The sequence below is a fragment of the Armigeres subalbatus genome, chromosome 2 (genome assembly GCF_024139115.2).
Source record: "Armigeres subalbatus isolate Guangzhou_Male chromosome 2, GZ_Asu_2, whole genome shotgun sequence".
NCBI lineage: Eukaryota > Metazoa > Arthropoda > Insecta > Diptera > Culicidae > Armigeres > Armigeres subalbatus.
Window position 1 is genome coordinate 42,582,464 of NC_085140.1, and position 27,174 is coordinate 42,609,637.

General features: G+C 40.1%; 1 protein-coding gene across 1 annotated transcript; it reads left to right on the forward strand.

Moving 5' to 3' along the window:
* Positions 1–11,564: 11,564 nt before the first annotated feature.
* Positions 11,565–12,333, forward strand: LOC134214314 (uncharacterized). Its single transcript, XM_062693719.1, has 2 exons — positions 11,565–11,696; positions 11,872–12,333. Exons 1-2 carry the CDS (start codon positions 11,676–11,678, stop codon positions 12,172–12,174), a joined length of 324 nt encoding a protein of 107 aa, XP_062549703.1. The 5' UTR covers positions 11,565–11,675; the 3' UTR covers positions 12,175–12,333.
* The last annotated feature ends 14,841 nt before the right edge of the window (positions 12,334–27,174 follow it).

The following is a 27,174-nucleotide window of genomic DNA, read 5'->3' on the forward strand; positions in this document are numbered from 1 at the left end:
AAAAGCTTGTTTTGAAGTAATTTTGTGTAATATTCTGCATAAGGTAATTCTATAGCCTTCTCGTATACATAATATTGGTCAATATCCCGATTTTATCCCCCCTTTGGTGAATTTTGGGGTGACAAAATCGTTTTTTTATTTTCGATTTTTAAGTTCATTTCACAAATATGAATCAGGTTTTGCCTTGGAAAGACAAAATGCGTTCACGGTGCTCATTATTTCTGGTTGAAAATGCTTAAAGTCCTTAAAGTCCTTCACAGGTACTCAGAAGTCATTCATAACTAGTCGACCCGGCAGACGTTGTCCTGCATAGTAGGCGTGTGTATGTATGTGTGTATGTTTTTTTTTTCTTTCTAAGCAATGGAGGGGGAATCTGTTCAACAGACATCCTGGGTTGTCCAGGAAGTGCGGGGTTAGGGGCCACCTTCAACAGCAAACGAGGGAGGCAGGACTGCATCCCGACCCGCTAAACCGTTTCCATTGCCGCCAAGCGCATCGTCCCTTCGGTACAACCAGAAAGTAATGCTTCAAAGGGGGGCCAGTGCATAACGCACCCTCGAGGTTAGCTGCGTGTCCTTGCAGCATCGAACATCGTGACTCGCTTTTTTAGAAGAACACCATGGTATCGTGCCAGCGCATTGCCGGCTTTCCAGGTGGCCTTACCACGCCCTATGTCCTCGGAAGGAGGGAAGGGTCGACTTCGCGCCTGCTTCCCTCTGCACGACTGGTATCAAGAATGATGATGCCGCGTGCACCCCAAATTAGCCTCTCTGCGACAGGGTCTATTCGCCACCACACAGAGGGACTTGCCGACGCGGTGCCTACGCCTGCCCCAGCCTTGACGAGGACCCCTTTCTGTCCTCGGGCTCGGAACCCGCCCGGTTGAACGACGCCGCGAAAGCGACGATACCATGTTGTTCTTCACGCGGCCATTTGTTCGATAAAAGGATCGAGTTCTACCACAGGGCCACCTCTTATTTGCGCCTGAACTAATATGTGTGTATGTGTGTGCACAAAAGCTTGAAAAAACATTAGACAACTTTTCACAAAGTAATCCTTAACGGATTTCCTCGCAACAGGTTTTATTCGACAGGGGACAAAGCCTTGTTGATCACTATTGAATTTGACTATCGGTCATTGCGTTTGAAAGTTATGAAGAAAATGGTACATCGAACCATTTAAGCCCCATATAAGGTTGGTGTCTTAACTAAATGCGAGAAAGGCACCACCAACGCTTGGTGGATTAATCTGGGTTTTATTATATAGTTTTGCCGCAGGAGTGGATGGAAGGTGTCGTGTGTCCCATCTACAAAAAGGGCGATAAGCTGGATCGTAGAGACTACCGCGCAAACACATTGCTGAACGTCGCCTACAAGGTACTCTCCCAAATTTTATGCCGTCGACTAGCACCAACTGCAAGAGAGTTCGTGGGGCAGTACCAGGCGGGTTTTATGGACGAACGCTCCACCACGGACCAGGTGTTCGCCATTCGCCAAGTACTGCAGAAATGCCGCGAATACAACGTGCCCACACATCATCTATTCATCGACTTCAAAGCCGCATATGATACAATCGATCGGGACCAGCTGTGGTAGCTAATGCACGAACACGGTTTTCCGGATAAACTGACACGGTTGATCAAAGCGACGATGGATCGAGTGATGTGCGTAGTTCGAGTTTCAGGGGCATTCTCGAGTCCCTTCGAAACCCGCAGAGGGTTACGGCAAGGTGATGGTCTTTCGTGTCTGCTATTCAACATCGCTTTGGAAGGGGTAATACGAAGAGCAGGGATTAACACGAGTGGTACAATTTTCAATAAGTCCGTCCAGCTATATGGCTTCGCCGACGACATAGATATTATGGCACGTAACTTTGAGAAGATGGAGGAAGCCTACATCAGACTTAAGCGGGAAGCTAAGCGGATCGGACTAGTCATCAATACGTCGAAGACGAAGTACATGATAGGAAGAGGTTCAAGAGAAGACAATGTGAGCCACCCACCGCGAGTTTGCATCGGTGGTGACGAAATCGAGGTGGTAGAAGAATTTGTGTACTTTTGCTCACTGGTGACTGCCGAAAATGACACCAGCAGAGAAATTCGGAGACGCATAGTGGCTGGAAATCGTACGTACTTTGGACTCCGCAAGACGCTCCGATCGAATAGAGTTTGCCGCCGTACCAAACTGACCCTCTACAAAACGCTAATTAGACCGGTAGTCCTCTACGGACACGAGACCTGGACGATGCTCGTGGAGGACCAACGCGCACTTGGAGTTTTCGATCTTGGATTTCAGAATGGCATCGGACATCGATTTACGAGTTCTTCTCATCAAACCCGATCGATAGACACCCATATTGCATGGTTTCACGTCAAATAATTGGTCTCTATGGCCGCCATCTTGGATTTCAAAATGGCATCGGACATCGATTTACGAGTTCTACTCATCAAACCCGATCGATAGACACTCATATTGGATGGTTTCAGGACAAATAGTTGGTTCAAATGGCCACCATCTTGAATTTTGGTCCGCCATCTTGGATTTCAATATGGCGTCGGATATCGATTTTCGACTTCTGCTCATCAAACCCGATCGATGGACACCCATATTGCATGGTTTCACGTCAAATAATTGGTCCATATGGCCGCCATCTTGAATTTTAGTCCGCCATCTTGGATTTCAAAATGGAATCGGACATCGATTTTTGAGTTCTACTCATCAAACCCGATCGATGGACACCCATATTGCATGGTTTCACGTCAAATAATTGGTCCATATGGCCGCCTTCTTGAATTTTGGTGCACCATCTTGGGTTTCAAAATGGCATTGGACATCGATTTTCGAGTTCTTCTCATCAAACCCGATCGATAGACACCCATATTGGATGGTTTCAGGTCAAATAGTTGGTTCAAATGGCCACCATCTTGAATTTTGGTCCGCCATCTTGAATTTTGGTCGGCCATCTTGGATTTCAATATGGCGTCGGATATCGATTTTCGACTTCTGCTCATCAAACCCGGTCGATACACACCCATATTGCATAGTTTCACGTCTAATAATTGGTCCATATGGCCGCCATCTTGAATTTTAGTCCGCCATCTTGGATTTCAAAATGACATCGGACATCGATTTTCGAGTTCCACTCATCAAACCCGTTCGATGGACACCCATATTGCATGGTTTCACGTCAAATAGTTGGTCCATATGGCCGCCATATTGAATTTCGGTCCGCCATCTTGGATTCCAAAATGGCATCGGACATCGATTTTCGAGTTCTACTCATCAAACCCGATCGATGGATACCCATATTGCATGGTTTCACGTCAAATAATTGGTCCATATGGCCGCCATCTTGAATTTTGGTGCGCCATCTTGGGTTACAAAATGGCATCGGACATCGATTTTCGAGTTCTACTCATCAAACCCGATCGATAGACACCCATATTGCATGGTTTCACGTCTAATAATTGGTCCACATGGCCGCCATCTTGAATTTTGGTCCGCCATATTGGATTTCAAAATGGCGTCGGACATCAATTTTCGAGTTCTACTCATCAAACCCGATCGATAGACACCCATATTGTAAGGTTGCACGTCTAATAATTGGTCCACATGGCCACCATCTTGAATTTTGGTCGGCCATATTGGATTTCAAAATGGCGTCTGACATCGATTTTTACGGTCTATATAATAATATATGTAATTATATTTGGGTGGCTTTATTTTTATATGAACTTTTCATTCCGGGGAACTTATTATAGACTTAAAGCACGTTTGATAGGAGACTCAACTGTACTTACGAACTTACTGGCGCACCGCGGTGCACGGTGCGGCTCACCGCGGTGTATTCTACACCGAAACACCGCGGTGTTCAGCTCGATCTCCCCGGTGATTTTTTGACACCGCACGGTGCACGGTGCTGCATACACCGTACACCGAAAATCACCGGGGAGAATGACATCCCTGGATGCAGATATCTTAGTGAAGGTGCCTAAAAAGGGTGACCTGACAGTATGCGATAACTGGCGAGGCATTATGTTGCTGTTTACCGTTCTCAAAGTTATATGCAAAGTTATCCTAGCCCGGATCGATGTGACTCTCCAGCGGCAGCAGGCTGCATTCTGTGCCGGAAGATCCTGTGTGGATCATCAGGTCAACGAATTCCAAGAGTCCCTTTATTGGTATTCATTGACTACGAAAAAGCTTTCGACCGTCCTAATCAGAGAATATGTGGGGCGCCCTGAGACGCAAAGGTGTTCCTGAGAAAATCATCAGCCTCATCGAGGCAGAGGTCGAGGCCTCCTCATGTACACACTTGGCTTGATATAATGGTTCCCCAAACACACGCAGCGCGACTGTCTCCGCGAGTCTATCGCTGGGTAACTGTGTTTATTTTATAGTTCCAAAGGACAATTCTCACGAAATCCAAAACTAAATGCACTCGCGTTTTGAAGGACACGCCACTCATAATGAAAGCAACGCACAACTGTCATTTTTATTATTTCAGGTTTGCTCCGTCGCAGCATGCGTGAAATAATAAAAATGATAGGGTTAAGGCAGACATTTTCGTCTTATCGTCATAGTCTCAAATATCAATCAAATAGAAGCTTTTTTGCCAAATTCATCCGTACCCAATCGTAAGCTTAGGCGAAACGTTCTGCTATAGTGGAGTTCTAGCAAAATGACGTTGCTTTCATTGATTTTAGCCCCTATGACGATGGACGGAAATACCTGCCATGTCCTTAGTTGTGCGTTGCTTCCTTATTAAATGGTTTGACCTTGAACACGCGAGTGCGATTAGTTTTGGACTTCGCGAGGATTGTCCTTAAGGGCCGATGTCCACGTAGCGGTTTTTTAATTGAATGCTTTTCTATGTACCTTGTGGGGCAAGTACAATAGATACACTATGCCCAGGGTGTCGAGAAAGTTTCCAACCCGAAAACATCCTAGACCGGATCGATAATCCTACGCCTCTGCTCGCTTTGCTTCTGGAGACTCCAGAAAGCCATTATTTAACTGAAAAAAGCTTCTAGGAAGGACAAAATCATGGTGGAACTTTCCAAACTCTGCAATCCATTCAACATGAAGAGAGACTGGGTCCCGCAGGGGTCTGTTCTGACGGTGATCCTGTTTCTGGTTGCCATGAACGGGGACTACAATGACCTTGTCTACGCGGCCGATACCCTGCTTATGGTCGTCTGAGACACTCAGGTGCGAAAGCATCGGATCACAATTGGTACAAAGGTTAGCGTTTACGCCAGAAGACCGTAAGGAGTTGGATCCATCAGTATATGTTTTATCAAGTTTTTTTTTGTTGCGATTACATATTTAAATTTCTTATTGAATTTTATCTTTGAAGATATTAATGAGATCTTAGGCAAGTATAAAATGTGTGCTCTAGAATACGTTTTTTATTTGGCCATCTTGAAATTGTTTAAATTAGTCTTAAATATATTAATAAAAGCTCAAGAACATTTTGCTCGTGACCATCAAATTAACAACGGTCAGATCCACTGCAGGTCTCAGCTGCAGGTCAATGAGTGAAAACACCTGCTATGATCACCTGTGGTTTCTTGGTTGCGATTTGATGGCTTATGGGTAGAAGCATTGGTTGCTAATATAGCGATTAGTAACGACGATCGACAGGAGTAGAAGCTAAGCATACTAATGACTGTCATGACCAATGCCAAGCCTAGAGAGGGTCATTCTCTGGAAAACGTCGTTCTCTGTCATCCATGATAACGAGAGGGGCTCATTCATACACAGAAAAAAATAATGAAAACTAATCAGCGCGTAAAAAATACAAACGCGGAAAATTACACTATTCTGAGCACACATGAATCTTTTCCTACACTTTTGCCCTAAATGTATGCAATTTGTATAGCTCGAATAAATAGTGGCATAATGCTATACAAATAGCATACATTCTAGTCAAAATATCGTTTAAAATTACGCTCTTTTTGGCATTCCCTTTATGTGCATTACTTTCGTGTAAATTTCAACAACTTTTTCTATCTGTGTACCGTGAGGGACCGAAATCCGTACAGCACCGAAGTCCGTCCACCTTATGAGATATCATCAAATTAAAGAGGTTTTATGGTAATTAATTTATAAATAATTTATCTTATCCTGTTCATATGCTTGTCAGTGACAATTTCGGCCATTAAAATGGCAAGTACGACGAACGTTTCATTTGCATTTGATAAATATTTTCTAGAGACTTTACACATAATTAAGTGCTTAGGTGTACGGATTTCGATGTCCACGGTACCGCCCATGGCTTGGGACGTAACTAAACCAGAGACAAACAAATTATTTTCCCATCCTGACAAGGCGGATTTGTAATTAAATGAGCCTATTGCGATTGAATGATACTGCAAGTGAAACGTTGGTCTTTATTGTTTGATTATAATATAACCACAGAGAAACAGACGTCTCACTTAAAACATATTCCATCGTTCGCCTTTTTAACGGTGGATTCAATTTTTTGTAGGTGGAATAACATCAACCAATTCGAAATCGTTTAGGTGCTCCATGGTTATAGGCTGCCATAGCAGCCCGCGGTTTGGTTCACGGTCAATCGCACCTACCAAAATCTCGTCGATTACGATGAGGAACAGTAACGGTGATAGAATACATCTTTGCCTCACACCAGCTACGACCCGGATAGGGTCGGACAAGACCCCATTGCCCCATTATTGATATCATACTCTGTTATGAACTAGCCCTGCATGAGAGGTAAAATACCAAAGCAATAATACCAAAAACTAATATGCACAATACTTAAGCCATAACATACTCAGTTATTAATTAATTACCAATTATTATTCGTTAGGTATTGAAATACCTAAGCATGTTATGCCTCAAGTATTCTGCATATAAGTTTTTGGTATTATTTTTTGGTATTTTACTTCTTATGCAAGGCTAGTTCATACCAATTTGTGTTATCGAAGTCGTCACTCCTGCTCGGGTGTGCAGCACTCTATACGAGAAGGCCTCGTACTGTGCCTCGATAAGGCCGATGAGTTTCATATTCTCGTGGTTTTCGCTTTTCGTAGTCAATGAATACCAAATAAAGGGACTCTTGGCATTCGTTGACCTGCTCCAAAATGATACGGAGCGTGACAATATGGTCCACAAAGGATCGTCCAGCACGGAATCTGGCTTGCTGCCGCCGGAGAGTTGCATCGATCTTCTCCTGAATCCGGGCTAGGATAACTTTGTACAGAACTTTGAGAACGCTACACCGCAACACAATGCCTTGCCTGTTATCGCATACAGTCAGGTCACCCATTTTCGGATCATAGCCTAGGCAGATCATGCCGAGGTGGCGGGCACTTGAATAAGTTGTTCGAAGTGCTCAAACCAGCGTTTCAACTGGTCATTTGGGTCGGTCAATAACTGATCATTCGCGCTCTTCACAGGCCCCGCTTAAGCGACGTGAAATTGGCAGCATTAGAGCAAAATTAGTGTCAAATGACATTAATGTCATGACTTTCCACACAGAAACAAAAAAATAATGAAAAGTAATCAGCGCGTAAATAATAAGGACGTAGGAAATTACACTATTCTGGGCGTACATGGATCTTTTCCAACAAGTTCGTCCTAAATTAATGCAATTTACATAGCATTACGACACTTATTCATATAAAAAGTGACATAATGCAATACAAATTGCATATATTCAGGGATAATATCGTTTAAATTTATTCTCTTTTTTGGCATTCCCTTAATGTGCATTACTTTTGTGAAAATTTCAACAACTTTTTCTATCTGTGCGTGATATTTTTTAAATTTCGTTCTCATGCCTCACACTTTGAATTTAGATAAATGATCTGTTTGACAAAGTTCATAAGAGGCCGTAATGAACTTTTGGAATTAATCACATTTACGGATGTTCCGGATTTTACGGAAGGCCGTTTTGTAGTCATTGTATATCATGGAGAATTTTCACTGTTGTTTGCATATATAATTTATCTATGATGGTAAATGAATAAGAAAAAATCGCAAAGCTGTGGGATGGACTTTATAAATTGACAATTATTACTGATATTCCGGGTTTTCCGGATAACCGTTTCGTGGACATTCCGGCATCACAAGAAACTCGCACTATTGATTGCACAAATAATTCCCTGTTATAGATGGTTCGAAAAAAAAGTGGAGTTTTAAGTTCGCCTCTTGGTATTACCCAGTTTTACTGATGAACCAAATTTTACTGCAAGGTTTTGTGGTCATTGGAGGTCTCATAAAACTTTTACTTTTTTTAGCATACACAATTCGATGTTATGAATGGTTTCGAAAAAAACGCGAAGCTCTGGGATGAACTTTTGGTATTTTCTATTTTTACGGATGTTCCAGATCTTGCAAAGGAGCATTTGGGGGTTACTATTGATTTCACACATAATTCGAATGAATGGTTACGATGCAAAGGTCTGGCATGAACTTTTGGAATTGGTCACTTTTACGGATGTTCCGTTTCTTGCAGAGGGCTCAATAGATGAGTTCTTGAAGTGTTTGAGTGAAAAATACTGCGTTCGATAATAGGCATCGTAGTGGAAAATGGTGAAAAGCGTAGACGCATGAATCACGAGTTGTACCAAGTGTACACAAATGTAGACATCGGCAGGGTGATAAAATACGGTAGATTACAATGGGCTGGACATGTAGTTCGTATGCTGGGAGAGAAAATAAGCAAAAGTCATGTTTAACAGAGAACCTGGAGGAGAACGTTTTCTCCGGGGTAGACCTCGCACTCGCTGGCTGTGTACAATCGAGTAAGATAAGCTTGCGGTCGCTGTGCAGGGAAACTGGCGACTGACGGCCCAACACACGGAGTGTACGACCCTTATAGGTAGGGTAAGACGGTATAATATGCCCCCCTAAGGCAATACCTTGATAACTTTTTACTTTTCAACGCAATTTATGCAAACTTTGAGTTATTTGGTAGTCCAGGAAGACGCAAATGCATTGCCCGTGGGTAGTCATATAAAAATATTACAGATAACACGTAATAAACCTTTTTTGAAAAGTCGTGAAAAAAGGATTTTAGAAAGTGCCTGGGCAATACGCCCCACCTTAGCCAAAGACGTTTCATAGCCCTTTATTAGTATTTTATCAATCCCATAATAAAAAGGTTACGAATCCTTATGTGCTTGATATTAAAAAACCAAAAAAAAAAGGTTACGAATCCTTATGTGCTTGATATTAAAAAACCAACATAAGTCTATTTCATCAGGTTTGAATTACATTTCAATAGTTTCCATATAATTTGGAAGCAACTACTGCAAGCTCGCCGCGCTTGTGTCCAGTTGGTAAGGGCATATTGTCCTGCCTACACTAGGGCGTTTTGACTAGTGAAACATATTTTTGAAAAACGTTACATTGGAAGATGGAAGCAATTTTATATTATATTAACCACTGAGAAAAGTTATTTTGTTGCTCAACTGAGTGTTCCAGTGCAAGTTTTGGGGACAGTATGCTAGCGTCGCTCCAGAATGTTGAGCAAACAAACATTGAAAGTTACATCAAAACTGGAACTTTTTGTATTTTGCCATTACTTTCATTATGTAACACAAAAATACTTCCACATTCAAATAGTATGATGGTTTTACAAATATTTGAAGGTACCAACTAATTTTGACCCTTAGTTAGTTATGATTTTCTGGAAATCAAAGGGGGCGTTTTGGCCAGGTGGGGCGCATTATACCGTCTTACCCTATATGTAGGTAATCAGAGCAGAGTTTTATACGTCACAGCTCGACACTCGAAAATTAGGTGCCAAATTGAGAAGCTGTTATACAGGTTCTACGGCGACAAGAGAGGTCAATTTGGATGAATCACCACATGAAATTATTCTAAAAACCGATACTGCCTATGATCGCATAGCAGTCCCAATTTTACTGGACTTCCTATTCATATGGGACAAATATGCGTTTGTGGGGAGTAGAGGTTTGGTGCCAAAAGATCGAAAATAGGGTTAACATTAGAATTTTTGTGATCGTGATGAAATCTTGGGTCCTAATGGATAATGTGTATGTTTTTTATTATATTGGGAGGGTTAGAGGTTAGAAGGTGATCTAATTCGATACCTGTCTTATTTATAGATAGATCAGATTTACAAATTCTCCCATTTACTTTCACTACATAATATTGTTTCGAATCAATCTATCTTCTATCTTCTCTTCTTCTTCTTCTTCTTCTATATACATAAAAATGAATTTCTGTCTGTCTGACCCTTATGGACTCGGAAACTACTGAACCGATCGGCGTGAAAATTTGTATGCAAAGGTTTTTGGGGCCGGGGAAGGTTCTTAAGATGGTTCGAGACCTCACCCACGTTTGGAAAGGGGGGCTCCCAGAGATGCATCTGAACACGAGAAGCCGTGTTCGTGTTCAAAACGTTCTGAACACTGCACACTGTTCAAGAGCACTGACCTTACTTAGCAACTTGTATCCTAGGAAAACAAATTCAAGCGACGGCATGCTACACATTTTTCGACTAGTAATGGAACACGTGCGCATCTAACGGATGAAAATCAAGCATGCTCGAATGTTTTTGCATAGTTCCAAATCTAAGTAACATTTGTAACGATGATCGTTTTGCTTGCGTACCAACCCAGTGCACACTGAACTGTGTTCAAAGTTCAAAACTTGGAACACCAAGGCACGCTCTTGGCTCATGTTCTGTTCAGAATGCATCTCTGGGGGCTCCCATACAAAAGAAGCATAACGAAGAATGCATAACGCAAGAACAAATCAGAGAATAAATCAATTTTAGGCGGAACGAAGTTCGTCGGGTCTGCTAGTAATAATTAAAATCGAATAATATATGTGGGGAACGGTTCACCACTTCATCTCATAGCTCCTATTTCCATCCCATCAAAAACAAAGCAATGGAAAGAAATTTGGTATGTTTATTATTTTTGTGATTTTTTTCAGCAGTGAGCATGCGTGTTGACAAAAAGAAGCGACGAATTTAGTGCCGTAATTCTTTGTTTAGCGATGAGATGGATATAGGTACAGTGAGATGGAGATCGGAACAGTTCCCTCTGCATACTTTCACCTTGCTTTCAACTAAAATTTTATACTTTTCGCTCACTTGTGATATCTGACGGTTCTATACTACATTGCTTTAGATTGCTCCCTTCTTTTACAGAACTTGCCTGTCCGTCCACTTTAGTTTTGAAACGCTCTATTTTATTTAACGGGTTGGTTCAACTGATGTAAATAGCAGGTTTATTAGATTCTGTTCTATCTTCTGATGCCTCCCATGTGTAGAGACTGATTATTCCAAAATCATTGTCTGTGGTAACGGACGATGCTCTAAACTTGCTAAATTTTCCGAATGCCTTAATGCTAATCTACGCACAGAAAAATCGTGATTTTCAAATCGAGTTTTTGTATTTGTCTAGAAACATCTCCAGTATACCCACATATCTTAAGAAGGCTCCAATTAATTTATGCCGCGCAATATCCATCCATCATGAGTCGACTGGCAGAACGAATCTATATGAGTCAATCATGCGAAAAAAGAATTAGCTGGACTGTGAATTGGACAGCGATAGTTCACTGAGTGCACGTTTTCGTATAAAATATGACTCGATTGGTCTTGAACAGCCAGTATCAACTGTGTTCCCAACGAGTGAATTTATTCATATAAAATAATAATCTGGTCTAATGGATTTGTTTGCTATTATGGTAGGTTTAAAAAGTTACTCAAGTATTCTGAAATCAATCGCTTTGGAATCTTAAGTACTAGATCTATGACGTGGTGAATAAAAGCGTGAGAGTTATATGAAACCAAATGTATTCGGCGAAAGGATTTTTCTCATAAAATTTACAAAAGTAAATTATTTGCAATTGTATCCTACAGATGAAATTAGCAGCTGCATGTCTCTTGGTGTGTGCCGTTACCGCATTACCGACTACAAATACAGTGCAGGATCAACCCATAACGGAGAATGCAGTACATCAGCGCATAGCGAGGGAAGTGCCGTTCAGACCACTGTTTGTGTACCGCCAAGAAGAATTAGAACATCTTCATTATCTACGACACTTACAATTGCAACAACAACAACAACCGACCCACATCCAACATCATGTGATCGTGTATCCTAACGGTTATGTCCAACATCAATACGTCCAGCAATATTATCCTTGGTTGGTTGGTCGGTGAATGATCGTGAATTGGTAGCTTGAAAGCAGTTTTTATGCTAATTGTTGATTTGAATCAAAGATATTCTGTGATTCATTAGTAGATGCTTATGTATTTATGAACAGTGTTACTTTTAAGTAAATGATATGTTTTATTTTAAATAAAAATGATGAAGTAATATAAGAACATGATTTATTTGTTGCGGCGGATTTGAAGTGTGGCTTGGTTTTTAATGTTCCCTCTAGTTTCTTGTTTTTCCTATAGCCATTTGCATTGATTACAGTGGAAATTCATTTAATATGAATCGTCAAACTATTTTGATATAAAATAAATTTATTTTCTATTTAAATTTTCAGTTGCTTTACGGAACTTATAGTTAACCTTTGACCAGGATTTGGCTTAGTAATATCTCAGCATTTCTCAGCCAAATTCACATGTTTACAGGGTCCGGCAATTGAAGTGCTACATTAAAATTAAAAAAAAAAACGAAACAAAAATATTTAATTTCAATTTAACTAGAAATCATTTCACTTTCTTAAAGTTCATTGGTCAATATCATCTTTTTCGTTCTTGTGTTTAACCACTCGTCGCATATCGATGACCGCATCGTACTTGGCCCGCAGGTGCTCTTGTGGTATTTTACCAGATGCGACCAAATGTCGCTTCAGGACTTGCACAAAAAACATTATGTTGTAGAGCAGACGCGACACCTAACATACTCCAGACAGTAAAAATCATAGGATTCAAAATTCTGGCGACGTGCCCAGGTATCGATGACGTTTTGAAAAGCTAGATCCCAATACGTATTTTGTATTATATTATTTTTACTTACTAATGTAGCAGTTCAATTGCCAGATTCTGTATGTATATACCCAAAGAGACAATCAAGTAGTGGAATTAAGTGGGATAGTACGAATTCGTCTTATGACAAGTATAAACCCAAAATAATCGTCAGCTCACAAATTTTCCAAAACTTCCCTTGAGTGTTGATAGGTCACACCTACATTCTGTGATGACTAAAATAAAAAATTAAGAAATTGCCAATAACGAAATCAGGGTAGAAGCAATAAATGATTTTCATGAAGAATAAAAAAATTTCCACGAAAATTATATTAGCACTTTTAAAAGTAAAATTTCGATTACAAAAGAGGAATTTTCCATAAAGAAATCAAAATGTTCCATAGAAAAAAAAATACAAAATTTCCATAAATAAACTAATATAAGCAATAAAAAATAACTTTTAAAATTTTCCACAAAAAATTAAAAAATTTCACAAGAAATCATTTTATAGAAAATGTCCATGAAAAATATAAAAAAGCAATAAAATGAATATATATGACTACTTTGAAAGCGTTCATTGTTGATGGAAAATGCTGAAAGTCTCCTTAATAAAGACAATTAAAAAAAATATTCAACTTTATTGTTTCTTTCTATTTTTTATATATGTTCTTTATTGATGTTTTGTGGAAGTTTTAAATTTTTTGTGGAAAAAATATTAATTTTATGGAAAATTTTGTAATTGTTTATTGCTTATGTTGATTTATTTATGGAAATTTTGTATTTTTTTCGATGGAAAATTTTGATTCCTTTATGGAAAATTCTTTTTTATTTTTAAAAGTGCTAATATATTTTTGTTTCGTGGAAATTTTTAGATTGTTTATGGAAATTTTGTATCAGTTAGGGAACTTTTGTATTTATTTATTGCTTCTACCCAAAATTATTGATTGACAATTTGCTAATTATTTATGGAATATTTTTAACTTCTTTTGTAAATTTTCTGTGGTCGAAAATTGCTCAACACCAACACACAGAAATGATTTTAATACTTTTTTTTCCTAAAAAATGCCCCAATTCTATTCCAGAAATGAAGAATGACGAAATGCAGTCAATATTTCTAAAGATGTTGTAGGTTTTCTGAACCAGAACAGAGTCCAGAACTTCGTTTCTACCAGCTCAATTACGCTTGATACAAAACAAATAGAAAAGAAAATCATATTGTACACATTGGCACACTCCTCTGAAGCTGCAACTGCATTTTTAAGTTCAATTTCAACAAGCTGCATCATAAAATCTTGAGTGAGTACCCAGTTCAAAATAATTCTGCATAACAAGTTCCCTTTCGTAAAATTTACTAATTCACCCAATCAGCGGATGTATTTACTTTTAGGCTGAACAAAACAGAACTTTTAATACTAATACACTAATTACGTAAGCAATTTTTCTGGTTTTTTTTAACCTCTTTCACGGATTTTCCGGAGAACCATTTCAGAAGCGTTTGGAATTTTTTGTTTTCATCATTGATTGCACCCACAATTCGCCATTTTTTATGGATGTTCCAGATCTCCCGATGGACCGTTTCTAGGACATTTGGAGATCACACTAGAGAAGACTTTCACTATTGATTGCACCCACCCGCGATGCTCTGGAATGAACTTTTGGAATTGGCCACATTTACGGATGTTCCGGATCTTCCAGAGGGCTTTTCGATGACCGGTCGAGGGATAAAATTACCCAGAAATGGCGTACAATAAAATAGCAAATACAGTTGAGAACATCAGACCACATATTTTGTCACTTTTTTTTTGACGCCCCTCCTAGATGTCGCTGGAAGCTGATTTTCTCAGGGAATCTTAGTTTCCGAATGTTAGGAAAAGTCAGAAATTTTTAGATTTTCATCTCGTTGCGTTACAAAGTTACAGCGTTGTTTTGGGTATGCTTGAGTCGAAATGGAAGGTTAATCTTAGTAAGATGTTGCTGTCAGTTTGACCCAAAACGTAACGTTCAAGATAAATAACTTCAGGTTTCCAGCTAGTGTCTTGCAGAAAATAGCGTAGGACTGCCAATCCGGAGATGGCGAGTTTTTTGTCCGATCTACGATGTATTCGGTTAGGAGACATTATCGGCTCACTGGGCGCGGTGTATCCTATTATCTATTAGACACGCCACACAAGATACATATGCATACAATGACGGGTATAGAAAAACTTTCAATTAATAACTGTAGAAATGATTTTTTGCCTTTCTCGTACAACAAAGTTGTACCAGAAGGCTATAATTTCACTCCAAAAGTGTGTATGTGTGTAGCCCATAAATATTTTTTTTGTTAAACGCGTTTCATTTAGAAGGGCTTGACAGATTCGAGTGCAACTGGTTTCATTCGACGGAGCAAATTTCCTAGTTGGACACTATTGTTTTTGTTTTTTAATAAATCAAGCAGTTATGATTATATTTTTATTTTTTAATCAACAAAAACACAAATGCACATTGAATCATTAGTCATTTTAGCCGTGGCGCAACCCACGGTAAGTAATTTTTAAGCAACGTACTAGAATTGCACCAAATCTTTTTACCGCCGAAATGTAGGCAATAAGCACTGTATTTACAACATTTATTCGAATTCAACATATTGAATCGAGAAAGGCATCATCACCACCGGTGGATAAATTTGGGTTTTTTTTAACTAAGTTAAAAAGCAGGCCCAAGATCTAGTTGACATGTAGACTGTAGAGCCATATAAAAAGAAGAAGCATAATAAGAAAAAGAAGAAGCGCAGTAGGTAAAATAGACCCGAAGCATGAGAGTAATAAAATGGAGTTGTGAAACCATCCCGCTGAACAAATCTAGGATTAATTTTCTATTCAACATTACTTTGTTGCTTAGTACAGTTTTTTGCATCTAGGTCGATGTTAGTAAGGAAGTAGTACACTATGCACATAATCAGTACGTCATCGTTATTGAAACAATTGTTACAAATTTCATTTAATTATAAGTACCTTCCACCTGCATAAAATATGTTTTTTCAATAAACATGATGATGCTGATGTTTAGGGGTAGTATGATGTTGTTGCTGTTGCTGTTCACGCATCTCTTTGAGATGTTGCTTCTTGAGTTCTTGTTGCCGATAGACGAATAATGGCCGGAACATGATTTCTCGTTTAGATCGCTCCAATTCTGGATTGGACAGTGAACCCTGGATGTTTACAGTTTCTGGATTTAGATGGTTGACGCCGTTAAGCTGTGTTTGATCCGATAGGACTTTGTAAATAGATGTAGCTTCAATACACGCTGCCATTGAGACGAAGATAACGAAAATAATTTTCTACAAAAGAAAAGTAATATAGTTTACATTTTTATTTGCGTTTTGCTGCGATGTCGGTTTTAGTGCATCGTAATCGAGACGACCTTACATTAGCCGTGCTATGCAAAATATCAACATAAAAAAACTAAACTTCTTTGGCTGTATCAAAAAATGATTTTCAAAAACTATAACAATCAACATACCATTTTGATATGATGTACTCCTAACTCTCGCTGGTCACTGATTGTAGAAATTATATTCCACCACTTCCTAGTTGAAACAAATGCGAAATAACTCTGCTGTCCAAATCTGAACTGGCTAGTTGATTGAGTTTCAGCATTATTTAAGACAATCCGATTATTCAGAAGCAGATTGAAGTTCACGGAGAAACATTATCAAATAGTCAAAACAAGGTTGTTTTCGGTTTGATTCTGCTACAACTGATATTACAACAGATTAGTAGCTACCTACATATGGCGCATTTGGAGCCAAATCGTATTCGAAGTTGGCAGCACCCTCTCAGGTTTTAATGAAAATTTCTGGACATATGTTGACTTTGTCATAAAAAGTCAAAAAAGTCCATTTCTGGTCCCTACTAACCGTCCATGAAACAAGTTTTTTTTTTTCTAATTTTATAACGTTTTTTATTTTATAACGTTATAACGTCTAATTTATAACAAGTTTTAATAATTTGATAACGCGAGAATGGTATCACCACCCGAGTAGACGAAAATAGCTCAATAATATCAAATGTTGATCAGATAGCAAAATTAGATATGGATTTGATTGATATAAGAGATAAAAGATCAGACGACAATATCAATATTTTGCACTAAAATATCATGAGGAGATCAAGATATGCTATTTGTAAGAAGTAACCAATATCATGTGTCATTAATTTGTTCTTATCCATAGCATATCTTGATATTTGAATGATATTTCGGTGCAAATTTTTGATATTGTTGCCTGTTCTTTTATCTCTTATATCAATCAAGTCCATATCATGTTTTGTTATTCTGTTCAAGCCTTCTGCCCGGGCACCGCTAGGTAGTTAATCTGGGATTTCCATGTGCAAACTGGATAGATCCCATAATTTCCTTTTATTAACTTTTGTATGCATTCATTTATAAGCATTATATAGTTGTTCTTGATTATTTTTTCCAAACTATGTTTTATCAATATCTCAGAAACGCAATAAGCTGGCTCGAACGGCCAGATTAAAATTTTCAACTTTTTCAATAAAGGGAACGTCCACAAATTACGGGGAGAGCGGGGGGTAGGTTTAGTGAAGTGTGATAACCCATAAAAAAAAATTAGATGTCTCATACAAAAAGTGTGACACAGGTAGAGGGGGGTCGAAAATACTCTATTTTCGCGTTACGTAGTGATGGATCTTCCCAAAGAGGATAGCTATTGTGAACGCACAGCGAGTTTTGCCTATGCTCTGTGCGTTAACAGCGAAAAAATTAGCCGAATACCCCGAAACTTGTTGCAAACAAATCGGTACAAAGAAATGTGTCTCACATTTTTGTACACGTAGCTCCTTACATACTAGACTGAGACTTCCGTTACGTTGGGATATGGATGGGCCTTTTCACGAGACGTTTAAAATCAGCTGATTTTATCGTCAATTGACTGTTCTTCTATGAAAGTGACAGCTTCGGGTTTTCGGGCCTGTTCAGCGGTTGTAAACAAGTGCAGTCTCAGCAGTGTCACATGAAAAGGCCTATACTCTGTAGTACGGTAACGGTGTAAATCTGGTCATATTGTCAGACTCGGTTTAATATTGAAGTGGCCATGGACTTTGAGTTGGTTATTACTATATTTTGGATGCGGGGGCGGCAGACAAGACATTCTAATCCCATTCTAGGCCAGGTTACACCCACCTGAAACAGTGAGTGGGCTGGGCTAATGGCTAGGCTGTCCTCCGTCCCTTAAAACCGTGGCGGGCCTTGTAGCACGCCGTCCAACCCTGCCACCCAGCTTTGTTAATCTGGCGTGTTCGCAAGTGTCAACTCTCGCATGGCCTCCCTGCTACATCGGCAAGCATAGATGACCATGGGATTACAAAGGCGACTACTTTAGTGGGATCCGACGACAGCCGCAAGGGGGGTAAAAAAATCAAGTGAAGCAGGTGAAGCGTCCGACAACAAGATGGCTCGCCTTATAGGTCGCCACAGGTAGGCGACAGAGAGGAGCGGACCGCGACGTTAGGCATAATGTACGTTTGGCATAAGTCTGCCTTCTGTCTTCTGATAGATAAATCGAGATCACTCTAATACATAGTCCAGTAAACCGCACATAAACTGCATTGCGCAACATTTCATACAATCAATCCAGCAACAGCACTACATGACGGCGACGCGCAACACGGGGAATTGAAACTGTGAAGCGCACAGTGAGAGACAATTTACAGCGAGAGATTGAATGCATCACTCGTAGAGAATGAGTGTACCATGCGACGTTATCGATGCTATCGGCATTACGCATCATCATCATGATCATCATCGTCTTGTCAGTATCATCACAGACAAACAGACATAACACATTGAACATTTATTCATCAAATTCATCGTCGTTCAAACACTAACGACATCTGTGGATTTCAGTTAGTTGGGCAAATCACGAACCAGATGGCGACAGTGAGCAAACGTCAAACTCGAGCAAAAACGATGCGCGCGCCACGAGTGATCGATTGGCCAACTAATGATTATTTAAATTGACCAGCAAATCAGTGAACGATGGAAATTTTACGAGTGTTATGTCTGTTTGTCTGTGATATCATCATCACGCACGCCGCCTAGATTGATCCACGCTGTGCCAGAACTTTCCACGTGCTTCTAGGGCATGACGCGTGGAGTATAAAAATGCGCACGATGTGCGTGTAGTTTTCAGTTATACTTTTACTCCGCGTAACGTGAAGTGATGTTTAGTATGTTTGTAATGAGTAAAGTGTATCAACATCAAGTGATATGAAGTGTTAATAAAGTGTGCGTCTTTATGTCTAACGTACTTATGCCTAACGAGGTATACACGAGAGGAGCGTGGAGAGATAGAGAAAGCGCCCGTCGAGATAATGGCGTCACTCTGACCAAGGTCATTAACGAGGCTATGACCAGCCACCATGAGGGCGGAGGCCAGAAAATGGAGCTGATCACGACCATCTCGGACGTGATCATGTCCTTTCTGGATAACCGCGGGAAATACAGCAGGGATCTAAAGATGTCTGTGATGACCCTCTGCAACATCGTTGGAGGTCTCTGCTGCAAGCGGAGGCGGAACGAAAGATGCTCCTCACTGAGGAGAAGGACTTGGCAGTGAGCCAGGATACGGAGGCCAGAAAGGAGGCCGAATTGAAGATTCGGCTCTTTACTGAGGAAAAACAGCTGGCGGAACGCCAAACTGCAACTGGGAAGGATGTCAACTGTATTCGCAGAATGCAGAAGGGTGAGATGATTCTCGTCCTGAAGCGGGATGCTGAGCAGAAGAGTGCTGCGTATAAAAAGTTGACAGAAGAGATGCTGGGTAATGGGGTGCAAGTTAAGTTCTATGTCGGTGCCTAGATGAAATAACCGAAGCCGGAGATCTGGTGGCTGCACAGAAAGGTCAGTGTTGTTTCGAAATCCAGGATACCGTGATTCGATTAAAGATGGGTCAAGTGCAAACGCAGGTTGCCACATTCTAATTACCCTTGGTTGATGTCAAGAAGGTGCTGGATATGGGCAAGTTGAAAGTGGATTGGTCAGTTTGCCTGATGAGCATAAAGTCATATGACAGCAGGGGTTCGGATCGGAGTAGGCTATGCCGGAGGTGTGGAGCTGAAGGACACAAGCACAAAACAGATAGGCATCATAGTACAAACTGCAAATTTCAAAGTAGACTCTTTGCACAAAACAGATAGACAACATAGAACAAACTGCAAATCTCAAAGTAGGCTCTTTGTGTATCAACAATCGACGAACGGCACTCCCGTATATCCAGGACGACAGAAAGAGAAAGCAAAGCATGCGATGCTGCTTTGTCTAATGTGCGTTGTTCAGTAAAGCTTGACTTCCACCGCTAGGTTCGCTAGCATTCCAAAATCATCGAAGGACCACATTCCACGGCAAAGATGCCTATATGTTATGTGCTCTTTGTGTATCAACAATCGTCAAACGGCACTCCAGTATATGCGAGGCGAAAGAAAGAGACAGCAAATCATGCGATGCTGCTCTGTCATATGCGCGTTGTTCAGTAAAGCTTAACTTTCACAGCTAGGTTCGCTAGCGTTTCAAACTCATGAAAGGACCACACTGCCCATGATCGCATATTTCTAACAATCGACACAAGTAGGCATGGAAGAAATTGAACGTTTAAGTTTGTGATACCCTAGCAGCACACATATTCCACATAGGTTACTGCAACTCATATGGGACCAGATTTAGTCACAATCAAGTTGCTGCAACCAGTTTTGTCTGACTTGTGCTGCTCGGGTATGCATCAGTATGGAAATCTAATTAAAGTTCTAAAAATCATCAAAAATTAGAGAAACACTTTTTTCAGTTGAAATTTCCCAAAGCATCATTTACATTACTTGTTATTTGAGTACAAATTAATTGCGATTTTTTTTGTTCAAGGAATACGGCATACCGGCGATAGAATTTCCCAGTGTTACCGATATGCGGTCACTTCGCTCAATGTTACAAAACAACTTGATGGTTTTTCAAGGTTTTCTAGAACAAACTTTCTGATTTCACTTAGTCAGCTTAAACAACTAACAATTTGGGGACGATCCATAAGCTTAACTCAAAATCGCCGAAAATGCAAATGTTACAAATATGCGATCATGGGCAGCACATTCCACGGCAAAAATAATTATATCCCAAGTGACACATTTCTATCGAAGCAGCAATTCTATCTAACAAGTTACAGCAACTTGATTGCGACCAGATTCGATTGAATATCAGTTACGGCAACCGACCTGGAACGTGTTTGCTACTGCGGATGTTATGTGATACAAAGCTTACACCTGCCAGGCTGCACCGAGGTGTTGTATCTACGCTCCTGGCGTAGGCAACAAACACCCATTCTGTGGGCTGGCCTGTCAGGCTTCCAAACGAGTTCGGACATGCAGGAAACTCAGTTGGATCTCAACCACTGCAAGGCAGCGCAATCGTTGCTATGTCGGTAAATGAAAACAAGACTGATGTTGTCCTGTTATCGGACCCCAATTGCATTTCTCTTGGGAACGGCAGTTGGATTGCGGACAAGTTCAGAATAGTGTTTTATTGTGTGGCTCTCTCAGTCTAATTTAGTCAAAACGATTCGTTTTGGTTTGTCCGAAGTTTCGGCCTGTATTTTTTGCCTTTTTCAAGGGTGAACTAAAATAAGAACATGGACTTTAGGAGGTACACAACATAATACATAAAACATAGTAAAATATAACCTACACCGTTTTTCGTTATTAAGTTTGCCGTTTTTCACATAGGGAGGGCTTCTCGTAATCCTACAATTGTAACACATAAAAACATAATACGACCATAACATAATTCACATAAAAATTGTCTTACAGTTTAAACATTTAGTGTGAGCGTATGGACATTGGCAAACACCTCTATTGCACACGACTTGCACTACAATAATAGACAGGACTAGACAATGTTCAATGGTTGGTTTGAAGATGGCGGTGTCGGATGCTATAAAATTCTCATCAGACTCATTTAGACTCATTTACACTTTCTGATCTAGTGTGGTGGTGAGCAATTCCTCTGCTAGAGGATTTGGCTTCAACGGTGTGGAGTATACCTGCGTTATGACCCTCCACATCAGTACGGTAGTTTACTGTATTAGGTGTGTTTTGAATATGACACATTTCTAATATTGGTAATATTGGCCTAATATTGGGCCGCTCATCAATGGATACCTCCTAGATGGAATACAGAGCAGTACACTAGGGTATTAGATAGTCTTGTAGGCGCACTAACTGGTCTGAAACCATTAGTAGTAGCAGGTGACTTCAATGCGTGGGCAGTGGACTGGGGATCCCGGTTCACTAACGCCAGAGGTAATATCCTGCTAGAGTCGCTAGCGAGACTGAACGTGGTCCTGTTGAACGAGGGGCAGGTATCCACATTCAGAGGTCCGAGAGGTGAGTCATGTATCGATATGACCTTCTGCAGCGCGAGATGAACGGCGGACCCAGAATAGAAGGTTCATTAGGGGTATACATTGAGCGAAGTACGGTTTATGGTCAATTATCCTCCAATACAATCACACGCCGGGTCAATGCAGTTGGCCCAGGATGGCGTACATCGCAGATCAACCCGGAACTGTACGATGGGAAAATCGGACTTTTGGCCTGAGCGGCAACGAGTTATCCGGTGTCCCGCAACGAGCTTGTGACGTAACAATGCCAAGCAGGACTAAGCCAACCGGCAACCGCTATCCGGTTTATTACTGATCTTCGCAGCACCTGTCTTAGAATTTAAAGAAAATTGCGACGTGCTAGAACCGAGGTGGACAGAATCGAAAGACTTCAGGTGTTCAAGACAGCGAGCAGAGCTCTAAACTACGAGATCAAACGTAGTATATGGATTCCGTAAAGGTCGTTCTACCGTTGGAGCAATTTGATCGGTAAGGGGTACCCGGTAGCGCATGGTTTTAATAGAAGAGGTATTAGGTACAGTAGATGTAAAAAATGCTTTTAATAACGCAAGCTGGGCAGCTATTGTTGATTCACAACACCGGATTATCTGTCTAGGATTCTGAAAAGCTATTTTCAGAATAGGATCTTGTTGTATGATACCGATGCTGGTCAGCAGCCGATTGAGGTGTCAGCAAGTGCTCCACAGGGATCAATCCTCGGACCGGTAATGTGGAATATCATGTATGACGGAGTATTACGTTTAAATCTCCCAGCCGGAGTTAAAATGGACGGGTCCATGGATGATGTAATGCTTGAGGTTACTGACGACACTAGATGAAGTTGAACTTAAATCTTCATATGCGATTAGCAGAGTCGAGGAATGGCTCAACTCAAGGAGGTTGTTGTTAGCACATCACCGAACGAAACTCGTGGTGGAGCATAACCGCTATGGGTTGCCGGAAGCCAAGATAAAGGTAGGGACCTGCACAAAGTCAGTGAGTGCATTGAAGCATCTGGTCGTGATGGTCGAAGATAAGCTCAATTCTACGAGCCACGTCGATTATGCATGCCAACGGGCATCACTAGCGATGAAATCATTATCACGAATGATGTCCAACGGATCGGCGGTGCATAGTCAGGTGCATAGGCTTATATCGGTTGTCTATTATCCGATACGGCGTACCAGCATGGTCCAAGGAACTTGAGGCTGGGTACAATGTCAAGAAATTGACCAGAGAACACCGGCTTATGTGTCTACGGGTCGTAAGCGCATACCGCACCATATCGTGCCTAAATGTGCTTAAAACTTTGTCTAACAGGACATTGCTTTAAATATATGTAATCTGAGGCAAAATGTTATTCAAATTACATTATGTCAAATGATATTTTGGGGAAATTTTACTCTCTAGACTCTGATTTTATATTTAAAGCAATGTACATTTGGACAAAAGTATGTTTTTTTTGTTGTCTTTATTAAGGAGACTTTCAGCTGGCTCTTCTCCGGCGGCAATATGAAGTGGATTAGGCTTCTAGCGAAAGTTATAGACAAATTAACAGTAACTTGGTGAAAATGGTTCTCAATGACCAAAGTGAATCGATTAGGTAGAAGATGATTTATCGTCCATTCATAAACTACGTGGCTGGCGACGTGCATCCATGGCATGAGTCGAGTGGAATAAATAAATCTCCTGTGTATTGTACAGGCAACTCCGGCCTTAGTCTAAATAAGCTCCATGGGTTGCGCTTTGTCAGACACATAACTAACAGCTAATGACAGAATAACTTATAAGGCAGAAATTGCGAGATCATGCCTTATTTTTTTTTCGTAGCCCATTGTTTGGAAACCCATGTCCTAACAGATAGATCGAGAATGCGGAACAGCTGTACCATCATATCGTGTTAATAAAATACGGAAATTCAGCTACTTGTCGCACGTTGTTCATGGAACCATTTTACAACTGCGTGTGAGTTTGCTCCTCGGTTAACGCATTTTAAATCGACACCTTTTCGTCCAACTGGTAGCGGGATATCTGGTACATTCTGTTCAGCACAAATTCACGAGCACATGATCATACTCAATACCACTTACATACATATCACCTCTCCTAATGTATTTTGCAATAGTTTGTGAATTTTGCCAAATTCATTACAATAAATACCTAAATTAACATGCAGCAGATTGCAATCGAGGTCTCCGAAGAACTTTTCAGCAGGTATGGGAACCTTTCTCGGAATGTGAAAAATACCGCAAAAAATCCATATAAGGTATTGAGATGACTCGAACAAGATGTGTGACGGAGGGGAGAGTTGTGATCTAAAAACTGTGAATTCTAGCGGTGATTACGTGTGGAATGCGTCACCAATAAAAGTTTTCCAAAGATACTCTTACTTTTCAAAGCTAGCTTAGTCACCAATAGATTTGTTTTAATTATCATCATCAGATAATATCATATTATGTATTAGCACTCAAACCATACTCTAGTTTGTTTGTTTTTTTTTATGGTGCTAAATTTATTTCATTTATCGTAATCCCGTCTACGCATTAACCCGATATTAGTCACGAATAAAACAACATTGATCAGCTTCGTAAGTAAGAAATAATGTCATATTATGTATTAGCATTCAAACCATACTCTAATTCTTTTTTTGGAAGGTGGTGCTAAATTTCATTCGTTTATTGTAATCCTGTCTACGCATCAGCCCGATATGTATCAGTCACGATTAAAACGACATTGATTAGAGTGGCTTAGTCAGTTCCTCTCGAGTTACAGTAGAGTTGTACTCGGGCGGCCAGTAAGAATCATATGGCTGTAGCCTGTAGCTATGTTTAACCGCCCGATAATGGAATAACGATCACTGGTGAAAATGACATCTAATACTGCTATTTACGTATATGAGAAGCATGAAGCAGATCTGATCAAAGATAATAATAGAAACCGAGGGGCCCTCCTTAGCCGTGCGGTAAGACGCGCAGCTACAAAGCAAGACCATGCTGAGGGTGGCTGGGTTCGATTCCCGGTGCCGGTCTAGGCAATTTTCGGATTGGACATTGTCTAGACTTCCCTGGACATAAAAGTATCATCGTGCTAGCCTCATGATATACGAATGCAAAAATGGTAACCTGGCTTAGAAACCTCGCAGTTAATAACTGTGGAAGTGTTTAATGAACACTAAGCTGCGATGCGGCTCTGTCTCAGTGTGGGGATGTAATGCCAATAAGAAGAAGAAGAAGAAGAAACCAAGATATTGGACCATGTTTAGACTCCCCATTAATTTTAAATAGTTAATTAAATGTTCCTCATTTTTATGAATCATAAAAATATAAATTCATTGACAATTCTGTAAGTTTTTAGCATATTTGCTTTATTTTATGCTAGATTTCTGTAATCTGATCATGATAGCATATTACAAACAAAAATGTTTCATTTGTCGATTTTGGTTTAAGTTTGTGAATCATCTCCATGCAAATTTTCACATAGGTACATACTATGATTCCTTCTAGTGATGAATTTTTGGTTTCTTTCAAATCATCGGATTAAGATGAGCTCATTCAGCTAGAAGGTGCCAATTGTCGAAGACGAGAAACTCTAATTAGCGGTGCTGTATATGAGCTCTTTTTTACGTACATTGTAAAAAAGCAGAGCTGACAGCGATAGGGCTCGACTGCAAAGTAGTCAAACGAGCTTCCGGTTTTTATATTGATGTGCACTTGCTCCAGTTACAAATGTTGCACTCCCATGGTAAGGCCCATGCTCAGATAGCTAAAATATCTATAAATTACACGTGTCATGTACATCTGAACTTCCGTTCTTCCAATTTCTCAATCAATCACGTTACTTTCATGCAACTTTGAATACAAGTTCCATAGTATAACATTGACAAATAGATTGAAAATTACGATGAAGCATCTTCTTTATATTATATGTGGCGTTTAATTTCTTATGTGTAATGAATGGATGCATGAATGGGAATTCTGGTCATATATCTTTTTCTTCTTTAATCCATTTCTCTACATGCCTACTAAAACTTAGCTTGGATATCAATACCTGCAATTGGCAGCCCTACGTCATTGCTCGTAAAGCTAATTGCTGGAATTTGAAAATTTTCCATCCTTGGGGATTGATTGTAATCCCGATTTTAACTGTTGCTAGGACAAAATAATGTCGACTTCATTCATATCATAATTTAGGGCATTTCGCTTTGATTCGCTTATATGTGGTGTGGGACATGCTAATTCGGCAAAGTATCTAAACACAAATAGCTCAATCGCGAACTACGACCTTCTCGATCAAAGACTTTTGTAATCTTTTTTAAAAATAGAGGAGCTAATTTGATTGGTTTCGCTGGAATGAATCATCTTCATGGGCTGTAAACAACGAACCGGCAAGTTTTTTCGGCAGGCTAATGTGTTGCGAAACAGCTTCGCAAAAACGGTATTTTAACAACTGAATTCTTGATAAATTTAAATTTACGCATACGATATATAGGATTTTTTTATATATTTTGAACCAGTGCATGGAACACCTGTCACTACCCTTTACCAATGTAAATAAATACTAAGGTATGGAAATCCATATATTGTGTGCGTGCCTTTCGTGTATGGCGAAAAATCTTACCCTGTACATTATTTTTTATACAATGCTATGTCTGATAGTCTGACCAATCGCTTCGGTGGTTGCAAGTTGACACGATCAAACGTCGAGAGGAAAATTTGATGGCATAGATGATTCGTCACCCAACAGCGATATCTACGGACCTTGTCCTAATTTCTCAATTAGCTATTTGTTGCAGATCAATGACGCAGTTATCCAACAGAAGA

Excerpts from the sequence above, each read along its gene's own strand:
- LOC134214314 (XM_062693719.1), top strand. The coding sequence starts at position 11,676 with ATGGATTTGTTTGCTATTATG. Across the intron at positions 11,697-11,871 it reads TGGATTTGTTTGCTATTATG|ATGAAATTAGCAGCTGCATG; the intron begins GTAGGTTTAAAA and ends TGTATCCTACAG.